Source organism: Hemicordylus capensis, chromosome 6 (assembly GCF_027244095.1).
Source record: "Hemicordylus capensis ecotype Gifberg chromosome 6, rHemCap1.1.pri, whole genome shotgun sequence".
Lineage (NCBI taxonomy): Eukaryota > Metazoa > Chordata > Lepidosauria > Squamata > Cordylidae > Hemicordylus > Hemicordylus capensis.
In genome coordinates, this window is record NC_069662.1 from 92,353,131 (window position 1) to 92,373,634 (window position 20,504).

Consider the following 20,504-nt stretch of genomic DNA (forward strand, 5'->3'; position numbering starts at 1 on the left):
GTAAAGTGCCCACAGAGCCCTGTGGTTTTCTTTTAGTAGAATACAAGAGGGATTTACCATTGCCTCCTCCCGTGTAGTATGAGATGATGCTTTCAGCATCTTCCTATATCACTGCTGCCTGATATAGTACCAGCTGGGATTCAAACTGGCAACCTTCTGCTTGTTAGTCAAGCATTTCTCCGCTGTACATTAGGTGGCTTAGTAGGGATGTGCAAAATGTTTTGAGCTTGAAATGTGCATTTCAAGCTTGAAACAAAACAACCCCATTTCAAGTTGAAATATTTTGAGTGCCATGTTGGAGGGCTGTTTTTCCAGGGAGAGCTGGTCTACCTATTGGGGTTGATGGGTAGACCAGTCTGAGGCAGGCCGACATGCACTTCTGGAGGGGAGGCCTGCTCTACCTGCTGCATGAGGCGGGTAGATCAGACCACCACTCCGGACTTAGCATGGCGGCTCACCTTGGACGACTGGTCTACTCACCAACCCCGATCAGTAGACCAGCTCTCCCTCGAAAAACAACCCTCCAAAATGGTGTTTGAAACACTCAAAACGTTTTGAGTTTTTCATCGAAAGAGCCAGCTTGGCTGCTGTTTTGACAAAATATTTCAAGCATTTTGCATTTCATTCCGAGCTCGAAAAGAAACTCAAAATCCATTTCATGCACACCCCTACGACAAGGCTGGACAATGCAATATAGGAGAATGTTGTTCCAGCAATGACTAATAACAGGCTACCAGTTCTTATAGCTGCTGCTTAAGCAGGGTGAATTAGCCCTGCCCCTTTCCTTAGAAAGACTCTGTTCCTCAAAGGGGCCTTGCCTGATTCCTAAGCATTGGCTCCTGTTATGCTGGGGGGACTCTGCTACAACTAGTCCTACAACATTTCCAAGTTGGAGGACAAAGGCAGGGCTTTATCCTCCGGTCAAAGTGGAGGTGCTGGCTCACGGTCCCCCACTTTTCCTGGTGTAGGGGGTCTTAGTGGCATGGCATCACCCGGCAGGGGCGTAGCAAGGTTGGAGTGGGCCCAGAGACAAGATTTTAAAATGGGCCCCCCCCAAAGTCCAGGGCCTCCGCACACCCCAGGCCCCCAAGGATTTAAGTCTGATATTCCAAAATAAGTATGCTGCCTGGAAATACATTTCACTGAATACACACACACGTCACAATATATAGTGATATACATTGAGTACTATACATTTGTATTACTTTTAATGCCTAGAACACACTAGAAAGATGAATTATTAAAATGGGCCCCTCGCTGCAGATTAGCAAAGGAGACTTTCAACCATGCAGGGTGAACCTATGTTTGTTTTCTCAGAATTCTGAACAAATTCAGTCAAGTTTGATTCCAGGAGGTTTTTCACAGGAGGCTTTTAAAGCCCTTTAAGACACATCTCCTCTGGAATGGAGGTGCTGCATTCACATGTTGGCCAGATTTACCCTGAAGTCCCTGCAAGTTATTGGGGAGCAGTTCACACACAAGAAAAATAAAATAAAAGCACCACACATGCTTCACAGTTCTCACTCAGACCTTCTGGGTTGCAAAACAACTTGAACATAAGTGCATTTATAAATGAATGAATGAATAAATAAAATTAATAAAATACTGTTCCAGAAGTTTTTGCAATTTTCTGCCATGAAACAAGCCACTTATAGGACTTTTTAGATAGTTTTTTTAAAGTCAGCAAATTTTCCAAGCTGTTTCAAAATAAATATTCAGAGACTTCTCGGTCCCTCCCCCCCCCATATCCAAGCCCTATGGCAAGCAGATCCCTATATATGGGGGGGGCGGGGGCGGGAAAGGTAACCACAAAAAGGAGTTCACACTCTACCTGGCAAATGCTGGTCTGGGTTAAGCAGGGCAGCAAGGGGTCTTCTGCTACAGAGAACACTCTGGCTGCCTCCTCCTTCCTGGCTGGCTTGGGCCCTACTCGAGTTCAGGCTTCACTGCGGCCTACACGGAGGCCTCCGTGGAAGCCCCGCCCACCCGCCGATCAGCTGAGAGACGGGAGAAAAGGAGCTCTTGGCAGCTGGGCTGCTGCTTCGATTGCGGGCCAGCAGAACAAGCAGGAGAGACGGCGAAGAGGGCAAGTGGCTGAGAGGCTATGGGGCTGGGCAGGGGGCAATGGGGAGTCACATGAGGTGCCTCTGGGGTGCCCCTCCAGGCAGTGGGGCCCCCAGACAACTGTCTCCCCTTGCCCTATCATTGTTACGCGCCTGTCACCCGGGGTCTGGATCCTAGATTGTTGTCATCCTCTCTTTCACCTGCCTCGCCCTAGGTTTGGGGAAGGCGCTTGGTTCCAGGCTATTACAGTTCTGGGAGGAAGCAAGCAACTGATTAAATTTTCATTTTTAAAATTTGATCACTATTTAGGTTCTCTGATCTCTAGGGAGACTCATAGCATCAGTGCTTGTACTTAGTTTTGCACAATGTCCTTACCAAAGGCAGCATCTCCTGTTTGGTGTTGTGGTGAAAGGGTGGGAGTGGAGAGACCCAGTTTAAAAACTCCACTCAGCCATGGCCCATTGAGTGATTCTGGGTCTTTCACCTTCTTTTATCCTAGCTTACATCACTGGGTTGTTGTGAAGATGAAATGAGTGGAGGGGAGGGAGAACCTTGTACACTAGCCTTCACTCCTTGGAGAATGGGTAGGTTAGAAATGTACCTAATAATAATAATAATAATAATAATAATAATAATAATAATAATATCTCCCCTTCCAATACATGGTGAAGTGGAATATAGCACAACTAGCAGACCCGGCGCATAGCATCTGTGCCGCTAGTTTGTCGCCAAGCTTTCCTTCCTCTCCCTGCCTGCCGGGAGTGCTTTCATTCCCCACTGGGTGCAGCACGGCTCCGCCGCCCGCCCAGCCAGGCTCCTCTGGAGGTGGGGGCAGCTCTGCCACCCACCTGCTCTCACCTTTCCTTCTCCGCCCGCCAGCCCAGCAGCACTTACCTTCCCCGCCGGGCGTGGTGCAGCTCCGCCTCCCGCTGCTGCCGCCCCCTCACCACCCACCTGGCAACCTTCTGGGCCAGTTTGCTCTCCCTTGGGTCTCCCTCCACCTCTCGCTTGCTTCTCCCCCTGCCTCCGTCTCACTCACCTCCGCCTTTGCCACCCACCCCGCAACCTTCTGGGCTAGTTTGCTTCTCCCCCTGCCTCTCTGCGAGAGTTCCTCGTGAGAGTTCCGTGGCTCTCGCAAGATTTCCACGACGCATTCCCCTTCATCCACGCATAGACCATCTTAGTGAAATAAATAAAGATAGATAGATAGATAGATAGAGCACTACTTTATCTACAGGCAAAGCAAAACGATCAGTGGGAATATATTTCTGCTATCTGCAAACATGATGACTGTACCTTTGTGTGGGAAAGACTGTTGTTCCCATTTTACAGGCAGACAGGGTGCCTGGAGCTTGCCCACGTTGTGTCTGCTGAGTTGAATTGAGGTCTGAGCTGTATCTTCCTGGTCCCAGTCCAATATTCCACGGTACTGGCATGATACGAGAGGAGAGTGAGTGTTTATCTGGCAGAATCAGGATGACTGATTTAGTGTTTGGCTACTTTCAGCCAGTTACAAATTGGTGCAACATCCTTCCTAAACATGACTGATGCAACTGACAATTCAGATATGGAATGAAGTGGAATGCTTTGGGTTGAATCCAGCCCATCATTAACATTAATCCCTATGTCTTTTTGTGTGTGCCCAGGATTTGCCATACTTCCCCCTCTATTATAATGTTGTCCTAAATTATGTGGAAAGCTACACCAAGTGCACAAGCAGTGTGTACTTCCCAGGGTCTTGGTGTACGCTTAATTAGGATCTGGAATAGAAGAAATCGGTCAGCTTTGTAGCAAGTAAAAAGAAAGCAAACTTAAAACAGCTGAGCATCAGGGAAAATATTGTAGTGCCTTGAGGCAATTCTGAGTAAAAATAATATTCTCAAGCAGAATGAATTTTCCTGATGAAGTCATCCCAAGATCCAGATGGTGTATTTCTAGGGAAAAACAGAATCTCTTAGGCATGCAGATCACAGCTGCCATAACCAATCTGAAAAGGATAATCACATTAGCTTTCTAAAAATTGTCATAACATAATTACAGGGATTTCAGTTCATCTCTCAGGTCAGTTCCCCAATTTGCAGTTTATATTCATTCATGTCTGAGGATATCTTGGAGTGCTTAATAAAATAGGTCTGAGTCAAGTTGAGATTAGATGATTTTTATAGGGAAATGTCACCACTTAGTACATCTCCTTATAGTTACCGATTCTTCAAAATGACATATATATACACCCCTACTCACACTGTATCCGGGTGTACATAGTAAACCAAAGATATAACCGCATTAAATGCACTGTTAATGCCCAAGCAACATTTTATGTGGTTACATTTATAATAACCAATAATCTTGTGGTATCTTTTGCCTGTTAAAACTGATGGTGTAAACTCTCGTTTGGATGCATGAATGATAACTTATTTCAGTCAGGCAGATTTTCTCTAGATCTCTTTCTGCTGGAAGCTAGGAGTGAAACATGTGGGATTAGTTCCTACATAATTGCCATCTAAGTTCAGATTCACTTCCTTAGTGATCCCTGAATGGTACGCTTGTTTCCAGGGGACATGCTAGCGGGGGACTATTAAATATGTGAGAACAGTAGTACACATCAGGTTTCTACTAAGAATTCAGTTACACAATGCAGGGGTGTAGCAAAGTTGGAGTGGGCCCAGAGACAAGATTTTAAAATGGGCTCCCTCCCTCACTGAAGCTCAGCTCATGAAGTAAAGAAATCTTAAATGAGGCTGAATAGTTGTAACAAAAAGCATAGTAAAAGTTTCATAGATATAGATATATAAATACCACAAAAGAACATAATCCTAAATTATTTTTTAAAAGGTTTTGTAAATTGTGGACGATGCAAATCATTTAATGGTACTTGAGAAAGACATATTGTTCTGTTAGCTCCAGGTCTTAACACTCACATCAGTTTCGGAGGATGAATACAACTGAAGGAAGCCCGGGCGGGTGCGCGGCTGGGGGAGTCAGTCATGTGTCTTGCCTCTGAGGGGCCCCCCAAGGCAGTGGGCCCCCAGACAACTGTCTCCCCTTGCCCTATGATAGTTACGCCCCTGACACAATGCTTACAACTCACTGGCAAAAGCTCAGTGTATTTACGGATGTGCATGAATCTGTTCTTTTAAAAGGGCCTTTTAAGGGCCTCCGAACCAGTTCAAACGACTGGCTGTTTGGCCGGTTCAAAGGCAGGGGGTGGGGGCATACCTTTAAGGGAAGGGGAAAGTGCCCTTACCCCTCCGACCACATTTCCCCTGCCGGTGCTCCATTTTAAAAGTGTCCGTTGGGGCAGCAACATACCTCCCTGCTACCCTGTGTCCTCTTCGGCTGGAATTAACAGGAAGTACCCGGAGAGGAGAGCTGGTCTTGTGGTAGCAAGCATGACTTGTCCCATTAGCTAAGCAGGGTCCACCCTGGTTGCATTTGAATGGGAGACTAGAAGTGTGAGCACTGTAAGATACTCCCCGCAGGGGATGGAGCCGCCGCCCTGGGAAGAGCAGAAGGTTCCAAGTTCCCTCCCTAGGGCTGAGAGAGATTCCTGCCTGCAACCCTGGAGAAGCTGCTGCCAGTCTGTGTAGAGAATAATGAGCTAGATAGGCCAATGGTCTGACTCAGTATATGGCAGCTTCCTATGTTCCTATGTTCACGCGTGCGCACGCCGGGCGCACGTGCACATCACGCACACTTACGTGCCTGATCGACGTACATGTGTATGTGTCCCAGGTACTTTGTGTTACTTCTGGCCAAAGAGGACACGGGGCAGCAGGGAGGTACGCTGCCACCCCGGCAGACACCCGGTGGGGGGAACGCGGCGAGAGAGGTAAGGGCACCCTCCCCTGCCCTTAAAGGTATGCCCTTTGAGCCACTCCCCACCGGGGAGCGTACAACTCCCATAATCACTGGCTATTGGCCACTGTGGCTGGAGATTATGGAAGTTGTAGTCCGAAAACCTTAAAGGTATGCCCTTTGAGCCACTCCCCACCGGGGAGCGTACAACTCCCATAATCACTGGCTATTGGCCACTGTGGCTGGAGATTATGGAAGTTGTAGTCCGAAAACCTTAAAGGTATGCCCTTTGAGCCACTCCCCACCGGGGAGCGTACAACTCCCATAATCACTGGCTATTGGCCACTGTGGCTGGGGATTATGGGAGTTGTAGTCCGAAAACCTTAAAGGTATGCCCTTTGAGCCACTCCCCACCGGGGAGCGTACAACTCCCATAATCACTGGCTATTGGCCACTGTGGCTGGGGATTATGGGAGTTGTAGTCCGAAAACCTTAAAGGTATGCCCTTTGAGCCACTCCCCACCGGGGAGCGTACAACTCCCATAATCACTGGCTATTGGCCACTGTGGCTGGGGATTATGGGAGTTGTAGTCCGAAAACCTTAAAGGTATGCCCTTTGAGCCACTCCCCACCGGGGAGCGTACAACTCCCATAATCACTGGCTATTGGCCACTGTGGCTGGGGATTATGGGAGTTGTAGTCTGAAAACCTTAAAGGTATGCCCTTTGAGCCACTCCCCACCGGGGAGCGTACAACTCCCATAATCACTGGCTATTGGCCACTGTGGCTGGGGATTATGGGAGTTGTAGTCCAAAAACATCTGGGGGACCAGAGTTGAGCAGGCCTGTACTAGAGACAAGATACTCAGGCTGATATGTTAGCTCTAAGACTTGGGCTTTAGAGGGCATGGCATGATGGAATTAACCTTTGGGGGTCAGTTGATCATAGATGCCTAGTCAGCCTGACACACTAGCTTAAATAGTGACCACGAAGCCCAGAACTCAGCCTTGCAAGCTTGCAGTTGGAACAGGGCGCTGGTGATTCAGGTGTAAGATGCCATAGTGTGCCTAGAGAGAGTTCTATTACAAGACCCACCTCTCTGGGCACCTTGCTGTCTGTGTGTTTAAAAGCTGAAGTGTATGTTGAGGATCTGGTCTTTCAGTGTCGCAAAATAAAGCTCAACACTGGCGTAGATGTAATCCAAGCATGCTGCCCATGTACTGGTTGTGTTGCCTGCAATGCAGCAGGGTCAGTGTGTTCAGCGAGCCTGCAAGAGCTTTGTGTTTTCTTCTAGGAAGTGGAAACCCATGGCATGCACAGTAAGAAATAGTGTGCGGTGCATTAGCCCAGCTAACTGAGCAAATGGGCACCTTCCAAGTAGGGATTCTTTTATATTTAGCAGAGCAACTGCCACTGTAATTCCAGAAGAGTGTCTTTTCCTGTGGCGATGGGTGCTATCTTCCTTGTGTTTATATTCAGTGGTGAGGCCCCTTGGGACAGGCAGCCTTCCCTCCCCCCATGTCTCTGCTTCATACATCTCTTTTTGAGCTTGTATTGAAAAATATATACATCTTTATAAATAAATACATAAATAAATGTCCCTTTCACAGAACGTAAAGCCCCACTGGGCTGCCAATCCATGGCCAATGGTCCAAATGCATTTGCTATTATCTAGGAGCACTTTGTTCTGAGTGCCACTTTCATTGGAGATGGAGTTCCAGTGCATTGACCTTTTGCACCAACTATCCTAATGACCACTAGGGGCATTGGGAGTAGAGATAGTGAGTAAGGGTCTCCCTAGCTGTCCTACCTGTCTCTACTCTATGACCCCTGACTGGACTCCTCAGGTATTTCCTTTGAGAGTCAGATTCCCTTCATTTCCTCTTAGAGAACAGATGGAAACATCTCTCTCTCTGTACCTGTTCATTCTGTAGCCTATAGGTTAGGATTAGGTCTTTCCTATCCAAAGTGTACTTCACCTTATTTAGTTTTAACGAGTATATTCTATTTTACTTTTTAATTTGCAATCATTCTTAGTTTTAACCTTTTGATGTTATGTACTAATATGTATTTTAACTTACCTTTTAAATTGCAATCATCCTTAATTTAGATTTGTCAAGTTATGTATCATTATATCATCATAACAAGATCACATAACATGTAATTTTTAACCTGTATCAATTTTATGCTGGTCTCTGACCGTAATAAAGGATTGATTGATTGAATCTACTTTGTATTTGATTCTACAAGAATCTCCATGTGTCTTCTCTAAACAGCTGCAACAACTAAACTCTGCATTCTACTCTGTAACTGGAGTGGGTAGCTTCTTTAGTGCTCTGTGAATTGACTGGGGGTAAAAATTACAACCCCCAACAACTTTTATGGCAGATAGTATGGTGTGTGTGTGTGTGTGTGTGTGTGTGTGTGTGTGTGTGTGTGTATATATATATATATATATATATATATATATATATATATATATATATGAGAAAAACTCAAGATGAAGTATCTGTCTAGGACTCCTTGTCATATCAGCATGCCTTGTAGTCCAGGGGGGTTGATAGCATCCCGGAACCACCTTGTGCATTATGAACCATCAGTGCACTGCCTTGAGGCCACTAGTGAAAAAACAGGCTGTCCATAAATTCTAAACGAAAAGACAAGAATGGCTGTTGTACAGAGTGTGCAATATGACAACATTCCAGTGCAGAAGACTCCCACTCTCCAGTGCATTGATTTGCCTCTGTCACTGTAGGAAAGATATCTCACTAAGGTGACTATAAATTCTATTCTGAAGATACATCCTTCTTCCCCTGTAAATGGAATACTCAGTTATCTTCTTTTGCTTTGGGTGATTAAAGCTTGACATGAATGTAACGTGCGGTTTATATAGGCCTCATGATAAGAACTGCATTTATTAATGTTAGATTGTTTCCCATCTCAGAGGATTCAAATATGATCAGTGAGCCATCCACAGGAAGCATATTCTGTTTGATGCTGAAGGCAACTATGGAGTATTTAATAGCATATAGCACAGTTAATGTAGTAATTAAGGATACAGTATAAAGAATGTGTCCCAAGTGAAGTCTTGAGGCAACTAAGGAAAGCAAAGTGGATTCACTGTGGCATGGCAGGAACCTGATTCTTCCAGGGAAGTGGAGAGGATTTGGTAGGAAATAACTATATCCTAGCCAGTAATCTTTTGAAAATATGGTTGAAAATATCCTATCCAGTAAAAAATATCCTATCCAGTAATCTTTTGTAATTTGTTTGGACATTTGTCCCAAGGGGGCTCCTGTAAAGAGGGTGAGGGAGGAGTCAGAAAGGAAAAAGGAAGGAGAAGGAGAAAATGGAGTTGTTGCTGAATAAACCTTTAGTTAAATTCACGTAAGATTTCCTTGTGTGTATATGAAGGAAACAGCTATAGAGCTACTAGCCAGTGGAAAATCAGGCTTAGAATATTCTGGGCATTGCATATTCTGAGATGAGTGAGTTTCTTGGATTCTTTCTTATGAAGCAGCAAATCCACTGTTTAGGTGACCTAGAAAACCACTTACAGAAAAATTATTTCTGAGGGAGGCAGAAAATGAGAGCAAGAGCACTTTAAAATAGCCTTGTTCTTTGTAGCTTACAACACACACTGAAGTTACTCTTATCTTTACATATGGATAAACTGGGGGAACAGGTGTTACATTATAAGGTTCAAACAACATGTTATTTGTAGAGAGATATTTTAAATTATGTAATTTTGCTCTAATGATTGATGTGAAGAATCACGGATGATGTTTTCTGAGGCAGTAGCTGGCACATCAGTGAAATGACTTGATTAGCAAGCCAGAGGTTGCTCGTTTGAATCCCTGCTGGTATGAAACACCTATATCAGGCAGCAGCGATATAAGAAGATGCTGAAAGGCATTATCTCATACTGCATGGGAGGAGGCAATGGTAAACCCTTCCTGTATTCTACCAAAGACAACCACAGGGCTCTCTGGTTGCAGGAGTCAACACCAACTTGACGGCACACTTAATTTTACCTTTACCAACATCTGCAGGAGGGCCAAAGTTGAGCAGCCCTGGTCTACACTGATTGGCAGCAACTCTCCAAGGTTTCAGGCAGAAGTCTTTCCCAGCCCTACCTGGAGATGCCAGGGACGGAACCTGGGATCCTCTGCATGCAAAGCAGACCACTGAGCTACATCCCCCCTCCAAGGGGCCAATGTGGACATGTAACAGTTATTCTAGGTGACAAAACTGAGGGACATGAGCTCGGGCTATATCCACACCATATGTCTCCTGCTCCTTCATCTGAAGGAATTGGTTTGGGGCAAAAATAGTGGTGGATGCACCTCTACACAGTAGGGATGTGCACGGAACTGGCTGGCCCAATTTGGTTTGAGTATGGACTGGACTCGAACCTGACCGGACGAGTACAGTCTGGCACCCCCTCAACCTCCCCTGGTTCAATCTGGTCCAGGGGGGAGGGGTTCGCGATATTTTTAAAGTGATTTTTTAAAACCTTTCTCTCCTTCGGGGGAGTTCCTTGGGGTAGCGGGAGTGTGTGTGTGTCCATGGAGGTTCCCCTTCCCTCTACCGGCCTCCGTAATTACCCCCTTTGGCCGTTTCGGCCGGTTTTTCGGCCCGTTCAGGCCTCCATAGTTTGGCATGTTGCCCAAAATGGCGGTTGCCGCACATGCACAATTGATGTCTGTGAGGCCCTGGGCCATGCCAGGCCTCGCAGAAGCCATTTGCGCATGCGCAGTGGCCGTTATTTTAGGTGCCACGCCAAATTACGGAGGCCTGAATGGGCTGAAAAACCAGCTGAAATGGACGGAGGGGGTGATTATGGAGGCTGGCGGAGGGAGGGGGAATCTCCACGGACCCCCTCACTGGCCCAAGGAACTCCCCTGAAGGGGAGAAAGGTAAAAAAATATTTTTTTTTCACTTTAAAAAACCGCAAACCCCCCAAACCGTTGGGGGGGGGATTCGATATGAGGTCGGACCAAACAGTGGGGGTTTGGTTTGACTCCAAACCATCGAAATGAACTGGTTTGACATCAAACTGGTTCGGGGTCGAACCTGTTTGCACATCCCTACTACACAGTGGCAAGGAGAGGGAATTTCCGTGCCTTGTTTTCCTCTGCATATGGTCTACCTATGCACATGTGATTGAATTTCCAATGGCAAGCAGACTTGCCCATTCACTTCAATAGCAAGGCAGCACTCTGTGCATTCAGTGTTCTCTCTAAAAAAAATTTCATCTGTGTGCGGAATATGTTTTGTTCTGGGCAGCAGTATCAAAGCAGTGTGTGCACACATGCATTCAGTGTGGGACCTTCCTGATTCAGTGAGAGGATGATCTAAAATTAACTGAGTGGACATAAAAAAACACGTGAGCGCATGCACATGCACAGTGTTCTTAAAGGGAACACTGATCCCCTTGTGTTCCCTCCTTTGAAATAAATGAAGAATCCCAGGGGGACTAGGGAGTCCCCTGAGCCAGTGAGAGCCCTTGTGCCTCAATATGGCCTCTAAATCCAGAATATGAGGGCTTCTGAACCTTTCAGGACTGGACAGAAGACAAGATTTCACTGTGTGTGCTTTCCCCCAGCTTTCCCCCGGTGTGTGCTTTTCCATAGTAGGGAATCTTTTAGATCAGGGGTGCACAACTCAAATGCCCTGGTGGGCCAAAACCAAACATGACTTGGTGCGTGGGGGGCGAGGTCAATTTTAAAATTAAAAATATAATTAATTAATAGAAAATTTTAATTTAAAAATTATATTTTTATTTCTTAAATGTTAATAGCTGGGGAGGATGGGCCTGTGTTTGTCCCCCTCCATGCCAGCCCCCACCTGCTTACCCCATAGGGCTGTAAACAAACAAATAATTCTCTTTTCTCCTCCAACAAAATCTCCTTACCCCCAAAGAAACTTTTACAGTCAATAAATAGGGAAAGGGCTTATCAAGGAGAGATTTCAGCAAATAGAGACAGCAAGAGCCAATGGAATTCCTCTTTTTAAAGTCATTAATTAACCTAGAGGCCATAGCAAGGTTGGGGTGGGCCGGGGACAAAAAATGCAAATCTTCAGAGAGATGGGAACACGGACTGAAGAACAAGCTGTCACTCAGCTGGCAGGCCCATTTTCCCCCAGGGACATTTGCCCCCCACCCTGTTCAGTTGGGGCAACACCCCTGGATGGAACTGCTCCAGGTATAGCTCATATATTCCATTTTCTTCTTACAAACAAGCAAGTATTCTAGTTGCTAGCTGAGCAAAGAGGCACCTTTTTCAAGTGATGATTATCTTATATTTAGCAAGAGGAGAACAACTGGCCCCAGCACAGCACCTCTCATAGGTACATAGGAAGCTGCCATATACTGAGTCAGACCCTTCGTCTATCTAGCTCAGTATTGTCTACACAGACTGGCAGAGGCTTCTCCAAGGTTGCAGGCAGGAATTTCTCTCAGCCCTATCTTGTGTGTAAATCTTTGTAGATATAACATGTACAAACAACCACTTTGTATATAATTGTGCTTTGGCAACGTACTGTATGCTTTGGTAGCTTGTTGGTTCAATAAAAAAATCTTGTCCTATAATAAAAAAAATATATCTTGTCCTATCTTGGAGAGGCCAGGGAAGGAATTTGGAGCCTTCTGCTCTTCCCAGAGTGGCTCTATCCCCTAAGGGGAATACCATACCTAGAGTGACAGTGCTCACACATCAAGTCTCCCATTCATAAGCAACCAGGGTCGACTCTGCTTACCTAAGGGGACAAGTCATGCTTGCTACTACAAGACCAGCTCTCCAGTGGCTGTTGCTTCCTTATGCTTTTGTTTTTAAGATAGTGAGCCGTTTGGAGTCGGGAACATTTTATTTGTTTCTGTGTAAACTGCTTTGGAAATTCTGGTTGAAAAGCGGTATATAAATATGCATAGTAGTAGTAGTAGTAGCAGTAGTAATAAACTTGCTTGATTAGATGGAAAAGAACCTTCTCAAGTTCTGGACCTAGTAACTCTATGAACCCACAAGAAATCACAATAGCAGGGCAGATGACTACAGAACCAGCTTCTGGGTGGGGGGAACCCTCCCCAAACAATCATGTTTTCCTGCTTTCCTTTATGCAGATGCTTTAGGCAGGTGGAGCAAAATGGTGTATGGACCATTTTGAGACTGGACTATGCTTTCTACATTCTCCATCCAGTAACTGTTTAGGCTACAAACCTTCAGAGTTCCTTTGCAGCAGGCTTATGAATGGTAAGAAGCGGTGAGCCTACTTCTATCCCAGCAGCATTGTATGCTCCATAAAGTAAAGCTAAAGTGTGCCGTCACGTTGATTCCGACTCCTGAGGCCCACAGAGCCCTGTGGTTTTCTTTGGTAGAATACAGGAGGGGTTTACCATTGCCTCCTCCCGCACAGTATGAGATGATGCCTTTCAGCATCTTCCTATATCACCCGATATAGGCGTTTCCCATAGTCTGGGAAACATACCAGTGGGGATTCGAACCGGCAACTTTCTGCTTGTCAGTCAAGCACTTCCCCGCTGCGCCACTTTTTGAATCAAACACCTACATGGATAAGTAACATATACCTTGGGTTGGTTTGACTCAGCAGCGTTCATGTTAACTGCAGTTATGTTTTGAATCCCAGCTTCTATAATCGGTGGCTTAAAACTCTGAGTAGGTATGTCAGTAACATGGTGCCGTGACAGTCTTAGGGGGTGGAGAAATACTGCCAGGGACGTCTCTCTCTCTCTCTCCCCCCCCCCCCGGATTCAGTGCTTTGTATTAGGAGATATGTGAAGTCGGCTGTGAGTGCTGCCAACGGGAGATATTCAAGGGCAACTAATTGCCAGCTCAGAAAAGCTCCCATCCCACAAGGAGAGAGAGGCTGCGATTGCTGTAGCCAGAGCTTCTGCTGCTCTCGCTGCTAGCATCCTTCCTGGCAGGATCATCATCATGACCGAGGCAAGCAGCAGAAAAGAAGGATTTAAAAAATGCCGGAGTGCCACTTTCAGCATTGATGGCTACAGCTTCACAATCGGTGAGCACTTTGTGAGGGTGTTTTCTTAGCCTTCGGTCTCCAGTCAGGAAAAATAACGGGGATGGAGGAGGAGAGGAGGAGGAGGTTTGCCCAAGATGCCTTTTGGAAGATGTCACGCCGTCCTGTTAACTTTTGCTTTGCTCTGTCCCTCTGCTGCTTTTATTGACTCTCTCTGGGTCGGGCAAGGTCTCTTTTGCCACCATGCTTTGTGCTTTGGCACAGCTCTGTGGAGAGAGAGGTGGAACTTTGGTTTCTTTAGAGCCGCCTTTATCACAGGAAAGCCTGTGTTTTTAGGATTACATATTTCCAACGTGTTTGCTGCATTTCCTTCCGACATGCTCAGGAACAGGAGCCCTGTGCGTGCCCCAAATGTCTTTGCTTTTCTTACTGAGATCTTAGCAAGGTTTCCAAATCCATGACTGCTTTCAGTTTGCTGTGCCCAACCAAACCCTTCCTGAAACTGCCCTTTAACATGTGAAAGGAAAAGACATGGGGATGGAAAGACAAGACACAAATCTCATCCATCCCCCTTCACCCCTGTTGCAATCAGTGGATAATTTCTAAAGAGAGGAGCTGGAGCTCAGGTCTGTGTGGAAGCCATCTCCTCTGACTTCCCAATCCCAGCCATGTGAAAGGCTGCCTGTGGTTACTCAACAGTGGGTGTAGACACTCTGCACGTGCTCAGAGAAACTTTTGTATTTCTGATCATTTTGGTGTCAGGCATTCAAAAAATTCTAGGGCTGAACCAAGCCTCAAATTAAACCCTTTCATAAACTTAATAAGTGCTTTAAGCTTAGGATCAGTTTGCCCCACTCATAACTTACTGGGGAAAGAAAGAAAAACTTACCAGAGCAACAGGTGCCTCCCTTTCCCTTCTTCCCCCCACCCCCATGTCAGTCTTGCTGTGCAAAGGCTGAACTCCTAAGGTAAACCAAGCAGGCTGAACTTTGCATTTGACTAAACACACTAAACAAATCCCTGTATATCTTAACAAAGCAAGCAATCTTGCTGACTTTGTTTTTTGGGTGTTTTTTTTTTTTGGTAATCTGAGTGGATAATTTATGAGGAATCAGTGCATCAGGAGCCTCAGATTGGCGAGCCTCAAATCAATGTGGCTTCACTTTTATTATCTTCTATAGATCATGACCAGATACTGCTTATGTAGCTCCTACACATTGTTATTTCAGACTGATGTTGGCGTTAAAAACATAAGAGTTTAATTCCAGATGGACAGAAAGTTTTGTGATGGAGATGTGCAAAAACCTTTGCCTGGGTCTTTCTGCTGTCTCTCATATTGTGCTCTACAGTTGCGAAACCTAAGTTGCCTTAAGAGCTATTTGAAAATTAGAACATGTGCTCTTGGAAAATGTTGCTGCAGGTGCATGGTGTGAATTTCTTTTGCTCATGCAAGTATTTGGAGAGGAGCAGGACAAACACAAATATTGTTTGTGGTTTAAGAGCTGAAAACAAAATAGAGATTACTAAGAAGACTAAATATTCTAAGTTGGTAATAATGTGTTGGGATGCCCAAATATATGGAGGCTGATTATTCTTTAAAGAAAAATTAAAAGCATTGATAATTGCATTATTTTGCTCTTTCTGCTTTTGAGGTTTGAAGACCAACTGAAGGCATGGGGCATGAATTTAAGCATATTTATTATTAATTATTATTAATCAATGTGTATATACTGCTTTTCAACAAAAAAAGTTCTTAAAGCATTTAAAACTTGCAAAAGAAAATAGAAGATGGTTCCCTGTCCCAAAGACTGTCCACACAGTCTTAAAAAAAAAAAAAAATCACAAAAAGGAGACACCTGCAACAGTCCCTGGAGAGATGCTGTTCAGGGCTGAATAGACAGAGTTATTCTCCCTCTACTTAATAGAAGTGAGCCTCCACTTTAAAAAGTTACCTCTTACCTATTTAACAGGGGTAAGCGATTCCATTGATTTCAGGAGAATACCTGTGCTTAACTCTCCTGTCTAAGATCAATGAGATGTGTAGCCTGTACCTATCCATGTTTACTCAGAAGGAAGTCCAACTAATTCAATGGGGCTAACTCCCAGGGATGCTCTGTTGCCAGATTTGGCTTTTTAAAAGCCAAACTTTGGGTTACGGCTCATTTGACCCACGAGTATACCCCTTAGGTTTTGGCAACAATAAATTGGATTGCAACCAAGAGTGCTGAATTTTGCTGCATGATGGCCATGGATTAAAATTTTTATTGTCTATACATTTCTACAATCTTTAAAACTACACTATCCTAAAATATTTACATTAACTTAGCCACAACAATGAAACACACATACACACAAGAAAAACCCAAATTATCAGAACATTTAGCATTTATTCAGCACTTTTGAATAATCAAAGTATTTTAGTTACATTATCTCCATAATCTTCAGAACAACCCTGTAGGGTAGATCCAACTATTGTAGACAGGGGAGAAGGGCTGAGGCTGAGAGGCAGTTGCTTGCCAAGGTCACCTGGTGAGTTCATGCTTGAACTGAGATTTGCATTAAGTTTCATAATCATGTAGATAATTGTCATGTATTCAGAGGATAGAAGATGATAAGTGTGCTTCGGGAGATTTATTATTATTTTTATTATTATTACATTTATATCCCACTCTTCCTCCAAAGAGCCCAGAGCGGTGTACTACATACTTGAGTTTCTCTTTCACAACAACCCTGTGAAGTAGGCTAGGCTGAGAGAGAAGTGACTGGCCCAGAGTCACCCAGCTAGTTTCATGGCTGAATGGGGATTTGAACTCGGGTCTCCCCGGTCCTAGTCCAGCACTCTAACCACTACACCACGCTGGCTCTCATCATTTGGGTGTGCTATAATAGTTAGAGATGTGCACAAATGGCTCATGCACCGGCTGGCGGGGTGCGGTTCCCTTAAGAAACTGGTTAGGAGCTCCTTACTTGCTCCTCCACATCCCACCACATCCCACCCAGTCCCCAACCGGCCTAGCAGTGCTGCGGAGCTGTTCCCTGCAGCCCCCGCACGGTGTTGGCACGCACGTGGCTGACACACGTGCATGGGCAAGTGCACAGAAAAGCGGCGGGGTGAGGAGGAGAAGGTAAGTAGCTCCTTGTTGATCCCTTAAGTGAACTGTTCCCTGCCCCATTGAGCCGGCTTGAATGCTGGAGCCTGAGCAGGTTCAGCACTTCCCAGAGGAGGCACCAAACTGGCTCATGCACATCCCTAAAACAATAGGAATGAATGCCCAGAAAGTTTGAGCAAACTTCTTATGTGATTAAGATGCAGTTGCACACTTAGTTAACATAACATAAGAACAGAACTTCTGGATCAGGCTCAAGGCCTCTTTAGTCCAACATCCTGTTTTCCACAGTGGCCCACCAAATGCCTCTGAGAAGCCCACAAGCAAGAGATGAGGGGATGTCCTCTCTCCTGCTGTTGCTCCCTTGCATCTGGTATTTAGAGGCATCTTAGTTCAGGGTGCTTGTTCTTAGAACCTACTAGGAGAATGAACATCGTATTCATACCCCTGCTCACTAAGTGAAGAGATACCTTTTAAAAGTGGTGATTATATTTAGCAGGGGGAGAGCAACTGGCCCTATCCAACCCCAGCACAGCATCCCTCCAGTGGCTGTTGCTGATATCTGCCGTATGTTTCTTTTTTAGATTGTGAGCCCTTTGGGGACAGGGGGACATCTTATTTATGGATTATTTATTTTTCTACGTAAACCGCTTTGGTTGAAGAGCGGTATATAAATATCCGTAATAGTAGCAGAATATTATATACTGCCTTTTAAACAAAAAATCCCAAAGCAGTTTACATAGAAATGAGTAGGTGTAATTAAACTGGGTACAGGCCATGCTTGTTTGATAGAAATCTGAAAGCTGATTGACTGTTGTGAAACTGGACCTTGAGTTTGATGGAACGTTACTTTTGCATTAGAGGAAAGCTCCTGATCCTAGCTTGCTATGACTCCAGGTGAAACGTTTCCAACCATACTAACAATATTACATAAAACATTCTAATTCCTTGGGTTCTGTCTGCCTGGTCACACTGTAATTCTGAAATGCTGCACCCATCTGTCTTCCCATCTGCTCACCCTAGAAGGGCCCGTGGGAGCAAGAGGTAGCAGCAGAGAGCAGAAGGGGTTTCCCCCTTTGCTTTTGTGCAGCAAAGGTGAGAAATGCGCCATCCTTCAGAGAAATACCCTTTCAGCTCTGCTCCGACCAGGTCCCAGCACAGAGCACTTCCAGGTAAATGATGAGGCCTGTACATCCTGAGAAGGCTTGCTACTACTGGCTCCCTTCTATATTTCCCTGCTACTTTCTAGCACTTCTGTCAGCCAGATTTCAGGGGTTTCTTTCAGGGGCTCTTCCTACCCAGGCTGGCCCGCTTCACTACTACCCCACACAAAGACTATGGGAGGCCTCAGCAGTGGGCCATTCTGAGGGACCTGGGTCCTCCAGAATCTGTCTAGTGATACTGACTGATGACATTGGCCCTACTCTCAACATTTGTGTGGCCAGAGCTGCTTGTTCAGTGTTCCTGATGCAGTGACACTCCAGAGTTATGCTCCACTGAGGGCATTGTGGGGGAATCAAAATGGTAGCTTGAGCTGCACTGGTGTTGAGAAGAGTTCTGCACTTGATGTCTACCACCATTCCCACTGTTGCTGCAGCAACTTGCCAGGGCTAGTTGACCTAGGCAGGCCCAGTGATGTCAGCTGAGGCCCACCAGAGGGCACTTTGCTCAGGTCCCCCCCCAGCCCTGGAACTGGTCCTGGTTTCTACCCCTATTGCAGAAAGAGCAGGCAAGGGGGTTCATCCCTCCGCTTTGCTGCTGCAGCAGCAGTGGTGGCAGAATAGCTGGGATACTGAAGGAATCCATTTTGTCAGTGTTTGGGTATATTAACCTCCCCAAGTCTCCCTCTAATTTCTGGTCCTTCTCTTCTGAGCCCTTCAAAAGTACCTACGAAGTGTTTGGGTGACAGCAGGAAGGGGCTCAGTGGCACCGTTGGAATAGGAACCATCTTTGTTGCTTCTCACCAGCAAAGGATGTCTGTGAGGCACAATGCATAACCACCAAAATGGCACAGATGAAAATAGGGACCCTTCTGAGTATTTAGAACAGCGTTTCCCAATGAAGACAATTGGGGCATGCTGCTCACCTGGGAGCATTTTTTTTTAATGACAAAGCTGCAGCATTACTTTGATTTATCCCCCCCCCCAACCTGGTGTATTATGGGGCAAATCAGCTGGAAAAGTCAGGAGTTTAAACTGCCTTCCCTGTGCAGTATGGGTGGAATCAGATACAAATGTGGGGAACTTCCCATTTTTGCAGTGGACTCAAAGCAAGTCATTATCAGTGAGTGTCCCACGGCACGCTGGTTGGGAAACGCTGGTTTAGAACAACTCACATTGGGGCCAGTGTATAAGCAGCACATTCCTTTCTGTAATAACTTGTCCTGCATGTTGAAAAGCTTAACCATAATAATTTCCTTTAAAAAGTGTTAAGAGAATGTTTAACTATTCAATGAATCTGATAGTTTTTATTATAGAATAGCTGAAACTCAACCACACTGTGCACATTTGCTATCTGAATATGAAGGGGTGATGGAAGAAAAGAAGCCACTGTATTCTAGAGCCCATGTAGCACACTTTTTAAAAAGGCACCCCCCCACTCCTTGTCCCTAAAGATCAGAATAAAAGCAATGATTTACCAGGGACATATACAAGAAAATGGGCCTTTCCTGATAAACAGATAGAATTGGCAAGGTTGCCAACTCTCCATAACTGGCCTGGAGAACCCAGGAATTGGCAACCATCACCAGGTAACTACTGAAAGCAATTCTGCAGACTTTAATGGCTTGATATTGTGACAAATATTGGCCAAAAAAACCCCCTCCACAAAAACCTTCAGTAAGAGTTAGCAACTTCAGGAATATGAAAATGAGTGTAATTTCCCTACCAAGGAAGATAGTTTCCTCACTGCAGAAGTGCCAGTAATTTTAGCAACTTGCTCAGAAGTATCCTTTCTTCTTCTAGGCCTGTGGTCTGGTCCAACCATCAAAGTTTTCTTCACCCTTTTCTTCACTTCAGAGCCAGTGTGGTGTAGTGGTTAGAGTGCTGGACTAGGACCGGGGAGACCCGAGTTCAAATCCCCATTCAGCCATGAGACTAGCTGGGTGACTCTGGGCCAGTCACTTCTCTCTCAGCTTAACCTACTTCACAGGGTTGTTGTGAAAGAGAAACTCAAGTATGTAGTACACCGCTCTGGGCTCCTTGGAGGAAGAGCGGGATATAAAATGTAAAAAAACAACCCCCAAACCTCATGGTAATCAAAGGGAAAGAGACCCTACTTTGCAAAGTTGGGCTAGAGCAGAGGTAGGCAACATGTGGCTCTCCAGATGTTGCTGAACTACAACTCCCATCATCCCCAGCTGTACTGCATTGTGGCTGGGGGTGATGAGAGTTGTCATTCTGCAGCATCTGGAGAGCCACACATTGCCTCCTTCTGGGCTAGGGCGTTGTTGTTGATGCCTTGCCAAACCAATGGGGAATAAAGGTAAAGCCTTGGGTTGCTGTGTAGAATCTTTTCTTTATTTCAGCAGTTGAGCATAAT

The 20,504-nt window shown here is 45.4% G+C and overlaps 1 protein-coding gene across 4 annotated transcripts in view; it reads left to right on the forward strand.

Annotated features, from left to right (window-relative positions):
- Positions 1-13,660: 13,660 nt before the first annotated feature.
- The window catches only part of PDE1C (phosphodiesterase 1C), a 427,197-nt gene continuing 420,353 nt past the window's right edge, over positions 13,661-20,504 (forward strand). For 2 of the 4 annotated variants that reach the window (XM_053265118.1, XM_053265119.1), the window contains exon 1: positions 13,661-13,899. In XM_053265118.1, coding sequence (XP_053121093.1) covers positions 13,815-13,899 — 85 coding nt within the window. In that variant the 5' untranslated portion in view covers positions 13,661-13,814. The remainder of the gene's footprint in view (positions 13,900-20,504) is intronic. The other 2 variants (XR_008310343.1, XM_053265122.1) reach the window with 2 other exon arrangements.